General features: G+C 44.0%; 3 protein-coding genes across 20 annotated transcripts in view; 1 reads left to right on the forward strand and 2 right to left on the reverse strand.

Moving 5' to 3' along the window:
• Positions 1 to 15,292, forward strand: part of BCKDHA (branched chain keto acid dehydrogenase E1 subunit alpha) — a 446,963-nt gene that overhangs the window by 267,831 nt on the left and 163,840 nt on the right. The window lies entirely within an intron of this gene.
• DMAC2 (distal membrane arm assembly component 2) overlaps positions 1 to 15,292 on the reverse strand; it is a 188,174-nt gene that overhangs the window by 153,526 nt on the left and 19,356 nt on the right. The gene's annotated exons all lie outside the window — the stretch shown is intronic.
• Positions 23 to 15,206, reverse strand: CEACAM7 (CEA cell adhesion molecule 7). Of its 2 annotated transcripts, none has more exons than XM_050768536.1 (5): positions 15,038 to 15,206; positions 13,799 to 14,158; positions 10,419 to 10,697; positions 4,070 to 4,197; positions 23 to 1,454 (listed from the first exon to the last, which is right to left on the reverse strand). In XM_050768536.1, exons 1-4 carry the CDS (start codon positions 15,099 to 15,101, stop codon positions 4,106 to 4,108), a joined length of 795 nt encoding a protein of 264 aa, XP_050624493.1. In that variant the 5' UTR covers positions 15,102 to 15,206; the 3' UTR covers positions 23 to 1,454; positions 4,070 to 4,105. The 2 variants fall into 2 exon arrangements, with proteins under 2 accessions (XP_050624493.1, XP_050624492.1); XM_050768535.1 differs by having other exon boundaries at positions 23 to 1,474.

Genomic DNA, 15,292 nt, shown 5'->3' on the forward strand with positions numbered 1-15,292 from the left:
GACAAAATTACAACACAATCAATTATAGATCCAATTGGCTTTTATTTGTGATTCATGAGTCAGGGCAGTTTCCATTCTGCAAAATATAGTGATAGCTTCCACTGGGCAATACAATAGTGGAACAGTGGGTTTTGTAAAATGGGAATCCAGGAACAGAAGAATATAAATAAACTCATTTAAATAAACTGATTGGTTAATTTCAAAATACTTCATATTACTTTTTTCTAAGAGTTAAAGCAGAAAGGACTTTCTTACTGTGCTGACATAGCCTGGACTGTCCTGTTTTTAGGAAAACTTTGTCTGTTCTGAGATCTACCTGCTTCCTCAATGTTTCAGTGTGAGTATGTGGCCTTTAGAATGACAGGCTCCATTCCGGAGTCACTAGGCTCTCACCTAGATGAGAGTTTGACTAAATAAGGCATTAACACTACTGTCAGTTACCCTCATTTTGGACTTCCATCATTCATAGGTTATGATGTCCTCCTAATTACACATTTATTTGAGTTTTTGTCATTCCAGTCAAAGAGAGAATATTTGACATTTGACTAATGACTGCCTACAAACATGTAAAGGTTTTAGAGAATACAGCACACCAGGGTAACTAATATTGTGACAATCAGGAGGATAACACCAAGAGTTTGGAGTATGATCCATAGGTAGAGACCCCATGAGCCAAACCAAATAAAATAGAATAGATTAAAGAATGAGCCACATGAGGAGCCTACCCATTTTAACCAAGCAGCATGTTTGTTAATTTTTGCAACTGAGTATCTATAGTACCTGCTGTATTTATCCATGTGCAACAAGAAGTGTCAGCAACTGCACAAACTCCTCACTGTTCAGCTAATAGGGAGCAATTCTATTATCTAGCATCCCATGGCTGGGTTACATTAAAATAGTGAGTGAGAACAGGTGAGTCTAGAGGTCTAACTCTAAAAGGGACCACCGTACATTTGAACAAACAGTTGTATTAGGGATGCTGTTAAAGTTAGCCACTGGGTGGAATAAAGGATCCGTTAGGTCATGTAAAGATTTGGGTTTGACATGACATGACAGATCCAACACTCTGTCAAATTACCTACACAAGGCACTGATGGTGAAATTGTAGTTACAGCATTATCTTGCCAAATTAAAGAGGCAGGCATAAGCAGGGAAAAATTGAGTGGGATAAGAGCCTCATCACGATGGGAAGTCTTGTTCCGACATCTTGGGAAAAACTGTCCACAGCATGAAGTCATCAACTTCTCGTCCTGGTTGGCAATTTGAGTGTCTCTAGTTATGGTGTTGAACATTTTGGTGAGCTCTGAGCGGCTCACATCTCAGGCATGAGGGTTTTCCCTTGAAATTTACATTGAGTTGTCCACCTCCAGCTTATAAGTCTTCAGGATGAGAGCAGGTCTTATAATTAGTGGCTCCACAGGAGAAAACGACATTGAAGGAACAGGCAGTCCGGTCTACAAGTAGATAATAAAAACTTGAAAACAAAATACAGGGCTACAATTCAATAACAGTTGTATTACAGTTTTTCTTCTGAACATAACTTTTCTCCATCTCTCCCTGTTTCTACCAAAGTTAATCAGAGTAAGACTAACCTGTTTACAAAATAGGTAGAGCCTCATCAAACATGGTCTGATTCTTTATATAGGAAGTACAGCAAGAATAGCGATTGACTACATAGGATCGTTTTAAGGTTGCTTTGCTGGAAGGTTTGATAAGGAATCTCAGATCAAACTTTTAAAAACCTCTCAGCACTAGGAAGCCAAACCAAGGCTGACTTCAGACTTTGCCTGCAGCATCTCAGTACCTATGGGTTCATTCTACGTATATTTCCAAATATGGCATCCCAGCCAAAGTCTTGGTAATATAACCAGTATTTTTAAAATGTATCCTGTTATAAACAGAGCAGATTCTTAGCGAACTTATGAAAACAACTATTCTCATAACAATGTGAACAGCCATGAACAGTTGCCTGATTCTGGATGGAAAACGTAGGGAGAAAAATTAATGTTTCAATTTTTGTTCACAAGTTGTATTTTACCAAATTTCTGTAAGCTACATAGATAGCTTAAAAGAAAGATGTTTCTTCAAATCCGGAAAACAAAACATTTAAAGAATCATCAAAACTTCAACTAAAAATTCATAAAAACATTACCCTCATGAGTTCATTTAGTCCCATGAAATTAATTTTTTGTTCTGCTTGACCTTGGTTGGCAGTTTCATGAAGACGACTCTTCATTAAAGTTTTGGGAATTCTTAGCCCAACGGTATGATTCTACAGTTATCAGAAGCCCGGATTCAAGACAACTTGTCAGAGTCTTATCCATACATATCCTCGGAAAAGAAGCAGTTTTGGACTGTAACCATTTCCAAATGCTTTTAGAGAAGAGTCAAAACAACTGTCTGTGAATGGCAAAGACTTAAGATGGCAATGGTTAAAAATCTGATGGGACTTCAGATTTGATAGATTTGATGATAACGACACCACTCGCAAGCAAATTTGGTTAGTTCTGTGGCATGTAATACTATGACCGATAACATATTAGATTTCTAGAAATCTCATGTAATTTTTGAAACATTCACATCAATAACATACCCGCAAATATAACTTACAGAAGGTTTGGCATCACGTCATTTGACAGTGTTTTCCATATAATTTAACAAATCAAATAAGGTGAATTTCCATTTCGCTTCTGTTTCTCAACTGGATTACTGAGTTCAGGGCATCGCCCATTAACAGACATGACCAACAATGTATAAGCTTATGTATGTTGAAAAAGCCAGAGGTAATTTTGATATATAACCCCAGCTACAAACCATTGATTTAAGCCCAAGTTCTCCCTATAAGAGCAGGGTTTCTGCATCCTGTCTGCACATTAGTAGCATGTGGGAAAGCTTAAATAACAATGCCTTGGTCCCACTCTAGACCATTAAATCAAAATGTATGAGTGGAGCCTGGGAATCAGTTGTTCTTTCCTAGTGATTTCAGTGTGTAGCCATATTTCCCATTAGATTTCTCTTTCTTCTCATGGAATTTATCTTTTTCTATTTTGGTATTACAGTTCTTTTTCATATCTTATTTTCTGGAGACAGGGTCTTGCTCTGTTGCCCAGGTTGGAGTGCAGAGGCACAATCACAGCTCACCGTAGCCTTGAACTCCTGGGCTCAGAGAATCCTCCCACCTCAGCTTCCCAAAGCACTGGAATGACGGTTGTGAGCCAATGCACCTGGCCATTTGTCTTATCTTCTGTCTTAGGCTTTATATTCCCAGGAGTAAGGACCTTGTCTTCTTCAATTCTGCATCTTTCATAAACGCATGAATTGGTTATCAGGAAAAGATTCTCAGCCACACTTAGGTTGTTTCCTCTCAGGTTCACATATTCATGCTACAGTCTTTGTCCTCCACAAGGTCAGAGGTTGCTTGTGACGAAGGGTGTGGGTAACTCCACAGTGCAGGTGGTGGAGGAAGGTTACCTCATTTTTAGGCATAACATTGGAACTAAGAATTCTATGTGTATATGGGGCAGAGGGGCAGGGATGTATAGGAAGACAGATCTAATTAGGATGGAGAAATTATACTCGGGAGTAGTGGTAAAGGAAGTAAAAAGGATTCGTGAAGAGAAGAAAAGTGAACTTATCTAATAGGAGATAGTAGGCCCCTGCAGGTTCTTGAGTAGGAGATTTTAGGAAGGTAATGAAGCAGTCATATGCTAGGAAGCATTCAAAGACTGGAGACAAGAAGTCAAGCAGGACTTCAAGCAGTTGTTGAGGTGGAGAGAAAAGCACAAGTGAAAGATGTTTTAAAAAGGACCAAGAAGCTTTCACAGTGTATTGAACTGGGGAAACAAATGAGCAGAGGCTGGAAGTAGTCATGTCCAAGATACAGTGGAGTACAGGAAGAATGAAGACCAGGGAAAAAGAGACCTGCAGGAATGAGTGCTGAGAAGCAGGAGTGTAATGGGAGGAGGAGGAGATCTAGTCCCAGATACAGGTGAAGAAGTCCTTTCCCTCTCCCAAGCACGGCAGTCAGTCCTGCAGGAAATAGGATAAGAAGAGAGGTCATAATATCTGCCACTCTTCCTGAAATGCAGAAACTACACCAGGTCTGCTATATCAGAGCCATCCCAGCCAGTACTCCAATCATGATGCTGACAGCGGTCCCAGCTGAGAGGTCAGGAGAACTTCCTGGTACTGATTCATCTGTCATGGAAAGAAAGAGAAGGAATGAAGGTGATCTTATTTTACAGTGGGGTACCCCAGGGACCAACTCTCAGCATGAAGTCGTTTCTATTTGTTCCTTCAAGGAATACATTATTTCTGTGGGAAGGTTGCTGGGAGATGATTTGCCAACTAAATTCTTGCAGGTTTTTCATCTCACCAGGTTTCCAGGTTGACGACCTGTCTTCTTTCTATTCTATCCTGACCTTTTTACACTCAGATATTTTTGAAGGCTTTGAAATTTGAGAAAGACTGACTGCTAATCTTGTATGTCATTAAAACTTCCCACTTTTTCATGGTTGCATTTTTTTTCTTCGTGTCTCAGTTGTGGCAGTTAGTGCATTCTGAATTCACCACCTCCTTTGCACAGAGACCTCGCTTCCCACAGGCTCCCAGCAGGTGTGTGAAAGCAAGTCAAGTTCTGTAAGACTCTGTTTTGCTCTGAAAGGCGATGGGCTTGAGGAATTCCCAACAGTCTTGCACAAACTCTCTTAGAACTGCACTGCAATCTAAAACTTTCTTTTTTTTCTCTTTCTCCTCCACAGGAATCACATCTGCATCATGATCTGAGGACTCTCCCAGGTTCCTCCCCCTCCCAACCCACTTTCCCTCACAGGTGTTTTTCTCTCAAAATTATATTGTGTGTCTAATCCCATCTTGGCTGCATCTCACTGAATGAAAACTCACATACCAGGCTTGAGACTTCATATTTAACTCTGTTCTTTTCCCTCTCCCATATCAATCAGTAACCATATCCAAGTGGATTTTTTGTGTAAATGCCTCTTTCTCCCATGTATATGTATACGTATATATGTGTGTATATATGTGAATATATATATAATGTATATATAATACCTTCTGCCTCTGTTTCTTCTTTATTTCTGTTGCAATAATTTGGGCTTAATTTCTCATCAGTCATCAGTCAACTCAGACCGATGATTAATAATCGCTAATATTAGCTACTGTTGAGGGGTACTTCCTATGTGTCAGTCCCTATGTTAAATTATTTACATGTATCTCATTTGAGCTGTAAAATAACAGTGTCAGGTAGAAAACAGAGGTGGCTTAGAGTGGTGAAAAAACTTACCCAATGTCATACAGCTAGTGACAGGTGGATCTAGGATTTGACTCTAAGACTACCTGACTTCAAGGCTAATAATAATGGTAGCTTTAACAGTAGCTAACATTTATGAAACATTTCTTCTGCATGTGGCACTTTGCTGAATGTTTCATTGATCATTACATTAAATCTTCAAAACAGTACTGTGAAGCAGGCACCTTATTGCAATTTTCAATTGTGGAATCTAAGGCTCATAGAAGTTAAGAATCTTGTGCAAGAAATGTATAACTATAAATACTTACATTTAAAAAGAAGAAAGATCTCAAATCAACAACTTGACTTCACAACGTAAGGATATATGAGAAAAACAAATGAAACCCAAAGATAGCTAATGAAGGAAATAATAAAGTTTCGAGTGGACTAGAAAAACAGTAGAGAAGAGCAATGAAACCAAAAGGTGGTTCTTCAAAAAAGTTCAACAAAATTCACAACCTTTAATTAGATCAACTAAGAAAAAAAAATGAGAAGATAGAAATTACTCAAATCAGAAATGAAAGTGATTACTACCAATTTTACAGAAATAGTAAGTGTTATGAGTATTATGAATAATTATGTGCCAACAAGTTAGAGAACCTGGATAAAATAAATTCCTAGAAACATAAAACCTTCTAAATGGAACCATGAAGAAACAGAAAATCTGAATAGACTAATAACTACTAGGGAGACTGAACCAATAAAAGAATTTGACAAAGTTCAACATTCTATCATAATAAACACACTGAGATTGTAAAAAGAAGGAAACAACCTCAACATAATAAAGCCAATATCTGAAAAGCCCAACACTAACATCATACTCCAGGAAGAAAAACTGAAAGCTTTCCCTCTAAGACAAAAAACAAGACAAGAATGCCTACTTTTGCCACTTCTATTCCATGTAGTATTGGAAGTTCTAGTAAGAGAAAGTAGGCAAGAAGAAAGAAATGACATCCAAATCAGAGAGAAGTAAAATGAACTCTGTTTGTAGATGACAGGAACTTGCGTGTGGAAAACCCTAAAGATTAAAACAAAATTTTAGAACTAATAAACAGATTCAGTATAACTGCAGGTACTAAATCAACAAGCAAAAATCAGTTGAAATCAGCCGTATTTCTTTTTTCTTTTTTTCCTCTGTCTTTTTTTTTGTTTTGTTTTGTTTTTGAGACAGAGTCTCATTTTAACGCCCAAGCTGAAGTGCAGTGGCACGATCTCGGCTCACTGCAACCTCTGCCTCCCCAGTTCAAATGATTCTCCTGCCTCAGCCTCCCAAGTAGTTGAAATTACAGGCATGTGCCACCACATCTGGCTAATTTTGTTTGTTTGTTTTGTTTTGTATTTTTAATAGAGACGGGGTTTCACCATGTTGGTCAGGCTGGTCTCGAACGTCTGACCCTAAATGATCTGACGACCTCAGCCTCCCAAAGTGCTGGGATTACAGGTGTAAGCCATCGCGTCCAGCCAAAAAACAGTTGTATTCCTATGTACTTACAATGAACAATCTGAAAAGAAATTAAGAAAAGAATTGATTCACATTACCATCAAAAAGAATAAAGTTCTTAGGAACAAACTTAACCAAGGAGGTGAAAAACTTGTAAGCTGAAAATGATAAAACGTTGCCAAAAGAAATTAAAGAATATATTAATAAATGGAAAGAAATTCCATTTTCATAGTGGAAGATCTAATATCATTAAGATGACAATATTAATGCAATCCCTACCAGAATCCCAGTGGCATTTTTTGCAGAAATAGAAAAATGTATCCTAAAATTCATATGGAATATCAGTACTCTAAATAGTCAAACAATAGGAAAGAATGAAGCTGGAAGACTCACACTTCCTGATTTCAGCATTTGCTACAAAGCCACAGTAATCAACACAGTGTGGTACTGGCATAAAGGAAGACATAGAAATGAATGGAATAGAATGGAGAGCCCAGAAACAAATGCTTGCATATATGGTCAAATTATTTTTGACAAGAGTACCAAGGTCATTCAATAGGGAAAGAGTTGTCTTTTCAACAAATGATATTGGGAAAGCTGGATATCCATGAACAAGAATGAGTTGAATCTTTACCTAACACCATATACAAAACTTAACCCAAAATGAATCAAAGACCTAAATGTAAGAGCTAAACCTGTAAAACTCTTAGAAGAAAACATAGGGGGAAAATTTCATGACATTGGATTTCACAATGATTTCTTGGCTATGACACCCAAAGCACAGGCAACAAAAAAAAAATAGATAAATTTGACTTCATAAAAAGTAAGATCTTTTCTATATCAAAGGACGTTATTGAGAAAGTGAAAAGGCAACCCATGGAATGGGAGAAAAATCTTGCAAATCACATATCTGATAAGGGATTAATTCTCAGAATATATAAAGAACTAATATAACTCAACAACAAAATTCCAAAAACCCAATTTAAAAATGGGAAAAGGACTAAAACAGAGATTTCTCCAAGTAAGATATACAAATGGCCAATAAGCCCACACAAAGATCCTCAACATCACTAATACTTAGAGATATGCAAATCAAAACCACAATGACACACCACCACACACACATTAGGATTTAATAAAAAAAGAAAGAAAAGAAAACACAAAACATGTGTTTTGAGGAGGTAGGAAAATTGGGACTCTTGTGCATTGCTGATGGGAGTGTGAAATGGTGCAGGCACAGTGGAAAATGGCAAAGCCGTTTCTCAAAAAAATTAAGCAAAGCATTACCATTTGATGCAGCAATTCCACTGCTGGTCATATGCCCAAAATAACTGAAAGTAGGGATTTGAAAAGATATTCATACACCCACGTTGATAGCAGCATTACTCACAATAGCCAAAATGTGGAAACAGCCCAAAAGTACACTGAATGATAAGTCAAGAGGCAAAATGAAATATATTCACACAATGGAAACTCATTCAATCTTAACAAGTATTAAAATAAAATAAAATGCCAAGCATTTACACAGTCATGAGACTCAAATTCTGATACATACTACAACGTGAATGAACCTTGAAGACACTATGCTAAGTGAAATGTGGCCAGACACAAAAGGACAAATTTTGTATAAGTCTATTGATGTGAGGTACTTATTAATAAAATAGTCAATTACAGGAAGACAGAAAGTAGAATAATGGCTACCAGGGACTAGGGTTAGAAGGAGTGGAGAGTTATTGTTTATTGAGTGCAGAGGTTTAGTATGGTAAGTTGAAAAAGTTCTGGAAACGGATAGCGGTGATGGTTGCACAGCAGTATAAATATAATTGGTATCACTAAACCATACTTTTTGGAGACAGGGTCTCGCTCTGTTACTGAGGCTGGAATTCAGTGGCACAATCAAGGCTCACTGCAGCCTCAACATTCTGGGCTGAAGTGGTCCTCCCGCCTCAGCCTACCAAGTAGTTGGAACCACAGGTCATGTGCCACCATGTTTTGCTAATTTTTTGTGAAGACAGGGTTTCACCATGTTGTGCAGGCTGGTATTGAACTCCTCAGCACAAGCGAGCCACCCACCTCAACCTCTCAAAGTGCTGGAATTACATGCGTGAGCCCCTGCGCCCAGCCCTAAACCGTACATGTAAAATGGCTAATATGGTAAATTTCAGGTTATGAGGGTTTCACCTTTATGAATATATAGTGGCTGGTACTCTTGCCCTCGCTATAAATACACATCTTGTGGCCCTGCCCCTTTCTCCCATGCAGAGCCCCAGTGGCTAAATCTCCCTATTTCTCCAAATGTTCATCACTAGCTGTGCTCTATGCTGTGTCCACAGCCTCATAAAGCCAGTGACTTCAGAGCCAGGCCATAGCTCAAGAGTCTGCCCCGGGGCTCCCTCTCCTCCCAGTTCCCTGAAGCCTAACCCAGGAGAGGCTCTGCCTTTTATTGGCAGCTCAATTTAGCCAGATTCAGGACAGGTCACCCAAGCACCTTCTCCACACACCCAGGTCCCACCCCAGGTGGAGTCAGGGCAGGGCCAGTCACCAGGTGAGCCAAGAGCAGAGCAGGGAGCAGAGTCTGAGCTGCTCCTCCCTCATCCAAGGGGGCTTCCTCCTCTCATCTGGGGAAAAAGTGTGAGCCTGTTTCAAAGCCTCCTTGTTCCTTGTAGATCATGAATTAGGCAAAAGAACGCAAATTGGTGACAAAAAGGGACGTATTGATGGCCGAGAGAACCCTTAAGGACCCTTCCTGCTTTCCCCTCTGTGAAGCTCCTTCCACTACATGGGGCTTTGGGGCTGAGGGAGCCCCCTCCCCACATTCCAGGCTGGATCCGTAATCAGCCATGAGAAATTACTGAAGCACAGGGAAGAGGGTCTGCAGAGACACAGTGAGAGGGTTCAGAGGGGAGAATTTGGGATCTGCTTGTGCCCTTGGGACACAGGCTGGAAAAGAAAATTTTCTTCAGCTCTTCCTTAACACCAGAGAGATCCCACCTCAAAATACGATGCCAATGGTCCAGGGGTCGATGTACCACAGACTGTGATCATCTTGGCTGTGGTCCTATTGTGGCCAGTGGCCAATCTGTGGGCATGGCAGGTATAGGATACACTATTCTTTGCAGTGCTTTGGGGATAAAGAGCTCTTGCATGTGTTGCAGAAGCTTTCCATCACTCAGCCAAAAATACTGTGTGGGTGGGATGAAGAGCCTGAGGTTTGCTCCTAACTGGTAAGATATGTCTGGGGTAGAAATGGCAGGGGTGTCCGAGCCTCCTGGAGCAAAGAGAATAAAGCCATAAGTGATGTCCTTAGAGGGAAGCGGAAGCTCCTGGTCTGTGGAAGGGCCGTGGTATCCCCCTTACCCAAATCACAGTACTGAAGTCCCAACCAAACCCCGACTGTGTTCACTGAGGCAGAGCCTGAGACATTCGCTTGTTTCTCCCATCACAGGCTGTGGACCCTGAGCCTCCCAGGGCAGGAGCAGCCCCTCCTCTCATACTCTTGGTCAAGGCTGGGTCTGCCCAGGCTTGCTTGGGGCTGGAAGTCATGGCCAGCCTGGGTGACTAGAAGTGAGGGTCTGTGTACTTGGACCCGAGAGGGACTGAGAGGCCTGGCCTCTGGCTGCGTGGATTTGGGCTGGCAGCCTGGGCCACAGAGGAACAGAAGATACTCACGGCGGACATTCAGGGTGACTGGGTCACTGCGCCTGGCACCCACTGGGTTCTGTATTTCACATTCATAGGGTCCTTTGTCATTCGTTGTGATGCTCAGTAGAACGAGGGTCCTGTTGTCAACGGAGAGCAGCCGCCTGGGACTGACCTGGAGGCTCTGATTGTTTACCCACCACAGGTAGGTTGTGTCCTGAGTTTCAGGTTGACAGGTTAAAGCCACAATATCCTTGTTCTCCACCGGATTGAAGGTGTTGCTGGAGATGGAGGGCTTTGGTGGCTCCGCTGTGCAGATAACAGAGAGAAGATTGCCTTGTGTGGCACCCTTGGTTTCCCTATAGGTATCTTTCAATCAGAGTTCGCATCTCCCACCTCTAAGCCCACTCAAGTCCTTAAAAGCCCATGGCAGGTGTGTGTATCACAAGACAGGTGCACAATGATCTGAGAGCTCAGAGACTGTGAGGCTGCCTGATTTGTCTTAGAGAAGCACAGACTTCCTCAAGTGTAAATTGTGCAGCAGCTTTGGGTCATGGACATACCCAGGACCATGAGTCACAGCCCCTGGTGCCTCTCCTGGTCCTTTCCTGATGACTGCCTACCTGGCCTTTTGGGGTCCTCACCTGGAATGTGCAGGAGCTGAGTTCCTTCCAGCTGAACACTCCTATACCACCCAGCCATGGCGTGTTTCTCTGAGCCTTTTTTTTCAAGGGTATCCCAGAGACGGGTGATGATAACAATGGGTGTTTGAGGAGACATAGCAGAGGAAACCAGGAAAAAGTCTAGAGGTGAGTTTAGTACTCAGACTGCAGGGCCTCCAGGTGGGGCAGGTGTTTGATAGTGCCCGGGTGTTTGATGGTGACTGACAAGAGCTAGTGACCGCCAGGAAAGCACAGCAGAGTCCAAAAGAAGATAAAGGGTGAGTGAGGCAAGCAGGGGCTGGCTGAAAATCTGAGGATTCTCAATGACATAACAAGAAAAATGAAGGCAAGGCCGGGCGCGGTGGCTCAAGCCTGTAATCCCAGCACTTTGGGAGGCCGAGGCGGGCGGATCACAAGGTCAGGAGATCGAGACCACAGTGAAACCCCGTCTCTACTAAAAATACAAAAAATTAGCCGGGCGCGGTGGCGGGCGCCTGTAGTCCCAGCTACTCAGGAGGCTGAGGCAGGAGAATGGCGGGAACCCGGGAGGCGGAGCTTGCAGTGAGCCGAGATCGCGCCACTGCACTCCAGCCTGGGCAACAGCGTGAGACTCCGTCTCAAAAAAAAAAAAAAAAGAAAAAGAAAAATGAAGGCAAATTAGGAGAAGAGATGTATGTTATATTAGGAAAGTTACAAAAAGCTCCCTGTCCCCAGTTCTCCTGTGCAGAGTCAGCAAAACGGAGGAAAGCCCAACACAGGCATGAGAAATACTTTCTTCCTTTTCTCTCAACCTAAGGAAACACAACTAGAGTTTGATCAAATTCATCCAAACTAGACAGAGTCTAAGTGAGACGGGGCTGGTGCAGTTCCCATTCCAAGGGACCCCACCTTATGATGATAGTGTCATCATGAGGACACAGGTGTATGTGGAATGGGGAGCAAACCCATCAGACAGCACACACCTGGCCCGCTGCACCTGGAGGAGGTCCCGGGAATGACTGGAGCACCTAAGCCCCGCAGCAAGACGAGGATGGAGTTGGTAGTAAAATGGGTGGAATGAACCTATGGGCTTTGGGGACTGCACACCTGTCCTGCCTCTGGCCCCCTGGTGAGTCAGTGTAGAGAGCGAAGAGAGGAGTTGCTCATCCCCGTCCCATGACCAAGCATTTACACAGTCATAAGAATCAACACCTGGGTTGCTTCTTTGTTTTTTAAGAGCCAGGGATCTTGCTATGTTGCCCAGGCTGGTCTTGAACTCCTAGGCTCAAGACACCCTCCTGTCTCAGTCTCCCACTGGGATGGCTTTAGGGGCAGGGGATAAAAGGGGTGGAACATGGGCCTCAGCCCCTTGGAGGGACAGGGAACAGGTGCCAGAGCCTCCTAGGATCCTGCATCAGGTTCCAGTCTCTGAAGAGATTATGGATCATGCATTCCTCCATTCATTCCCTGCCTCCTTCATGAGAGAACTACTGTGTCTCACGTTGGGCCCTGGCTTGGGCAGGGTGTGAGTGGGGAAAGAAAGCAAAGTCCTTTCCTTTATCCTCCTGTGGAAGTGACACCAACACATCAGGAAGCACAGGATTTCAGGTCCAGGGCGGGTAGGAGTGTAAATCTAAGGGAGAGGCCTGGACATTCCCAGCACTGACTCTGATAGTTGAGGCAGGAGATTCAGTTCTAAGTAAAAACTAATCCTCCATTTGTTCCTCACTCTCCAGACCGGAATCTCCCACTTCTGGCATGGATGCCTAGGAAGGAAGCTCTGTAGCTACAGACACAGACCTGGGGATTCTGATGTGTCTGTCCAGTCTGTGAGAGCCTGCCTCAGTGGCTGTATTTCCTTCTGCCTCAGTTTCCTTTAACAAAATGAGATAAAGCGTAAATGGTCTCTGGCTTGCCTTGTTGTCTGTGAATTCACCTTGAAATAATCACGATTACCTGGACGAGAGCCCTGCGTAGAAGAGCTGCCCAAATAAGCAGCATCTCTGATTGTTTGCCCCCAGGAGTGGGTTATTTGGACCTGATTCCTGGTGTACAAGGAACTTAAAGCAGAATCTTTCTTCTTCCCTTTCTCCCCCTGAGGACACTGACTCCCCTAGGACCTCTCTTAAGTTCCTCATCCAGGGGGCTGAGGTCCTAGTAATCCTGTTCATCTGTCCTTTCCAGGCTGAGTCTCAGGTGAAGGATGAGGCTCTGTCCTTGCCCAGATGAGGCCCTGGGGTTGACCAGGCTGGTGACCAGCTCCGTGAGCCATGATCCTCAAACAGCTCAAATCCTTGCTCTCAGTCAGTTCAACCCAGGAGGCCACAACCCAGCCCTGGCACAGGTTCCTTAGGGTCACCTGGAGTCAAGAGCCCTGGGACAGGGATCTGGGACTTGTGCTTCCAGGGCTGAGCTTCTCTGTGAGGATTCCAGGGGACCCCTCAGGCCAGGCTCTGACCCGGTTCTCCAGGGTCTTTTTCAGGGGGAGAGCACAGAATCTTGGTTGGGACTGATCCCCTCCTGCTGAGTCCCCCGACCCCCATCAGACTGTCCTTCCTTTGCAGCAAGTATCTGCAGGGTCTGGATGCAGGAAAGGGATTCTGATCTGTTGAAGTTTGTCTCCCCCGTATGTGTCCTTCACTAAATGCCCAAACCCCGACACAGGATAAAGTGTAGATGGGGACACGGGCACAACCCAGGCCTGACAATCCCGTGTGTATGAAGTAGAACTGACCCCCAGCACCCAGATGTCGTGGAGGAATCACTCACAGAATACGTAGAATTGCCTGGTTACTTCTTCAGTCACAAGGTCTTCGCTTATAACGTGTAGGGTATAGATTCCTGGGTCACTGAGGCTGACGTTCTGGATCAGCAGGGATCCGTTGCGGTGTATTGTCTCTCGACCACTGTGTGCAGGCCCTGGGGCATTTTCCCCTTTGTTTATTACATATCCTATAATTCGATAGTTGGCGTGCACCCTTTCCCCTTTGTACCAGTTGTAGCCATAAAGATTGCGGGACACATTACTGACTAGCAGAATGACCTCCTTCCCCTCTGCAACATTGAACGGCACAACTTCAATGTTAGTCTGGGCACTGGTGGGCAGGTTCCAGAAGGTTAGAAGTGAGGCTAGGAGGGGAAGAGAGCATCAGTCAATATTGGGTGGAAAGATGGGGCCCTGGATCCTGAGCAGGCAGGTTTCCTCACCCACCCCCATCTTGAAGAGTGTGTGTGTGCGCGTGTGTGTGTGTGTGTGTCCTACTGGGTCAATGTAAGCACCATGACCCCATTCCTTCAGCATCTCTGACCTTCACATTTCCCTGTTTGGAATCCTCTTCCCCAGGGATCTGCATGGCTCTCTCCACACTGCAGGACCTGCTCACATCAGGGCATCCTTGGGAGACCCCTCCCCTGACACCTTCTCTAGAGGCCCTGGGTGTTCCCTGTCTGACCTTTCCCTGCTCTATTCCCTTTAGGGATCTTGTCAACACCTGACTTCACATCCTAATCTCTTTGCCTGTCTGTCTTCCTCCCCATGAGAGTGTGAGCTCTGTGAGGGCAGGGACTTGTGTGATCTGGATTGCACCCCAGTGCCTGGGACAGGCTGCAGGCTCCAGTGGATGAGCTCATGAGAGTTCCCAAGGCCCTCCACATCCTGGGGCTTATTTTCCAATGTCTGAGGTTGGTGGCAAGGGACAATGTTTTATGCCCTGGTTATGTTTTTATTTGAAGTGTCATTTGATATAGTTATTATTACCATGTTTCAAAATGTAGCAAGTAGTGACAATTAACCAGGAAAAGAGAACACGTGAGATTTTCTTGACCCTTTCCAATTCCAGTTCAATGTGATTTTCCTGTTCTGGTTTCCTGTCCCTCTCTGGTGTCCTCTCCCATATTCATGCTTCAACAGAAGCCCTTTGTCCCTCTCAGAGCCCCGTTCCCCCAAGGAGACCCCAGCCAGTCTCTCTGGCCCTCCTCCTACCCACTCCCATGAAGTCCTCCCCTCACCTGTGAGCAGGAGCCCCTGCCAGGGGATGCATGCTCTGTGTGGACAGGCTGAAGGGGACCCCATGGTCTCTGCTGCCTGCTTGTCCTCTGTGGAGAAGAGCTTGGGCTCCAGGAACGCTCTTGTCAGGGCTGCTGTGATTGTCAGCTCTGCTGTCCTTCCTACCTCTGTGCTGAGCCTCCTCCCAGGACAGGAGCACTTTCCAAGATCACATGGTCCAGGGGTGGGGTCTCTGCTCAGGAGTCCTTTGTCCCCTC

The sequence above is a fragment of the Macaca thibetana genome, chromosome 19, assembly GCF_024542745.1.
Source record: "Macaca thibetana thibetana isolate TM-01 chromosome 19, ASM2454274v1, whole genome shotgun sequence".
NCBI classification, from domain to species: Eukaryota; Metazoa; Chordata; class Mammalia; order Primates; family Cercopithecidae; genus Macaca; species Macaca thibetana.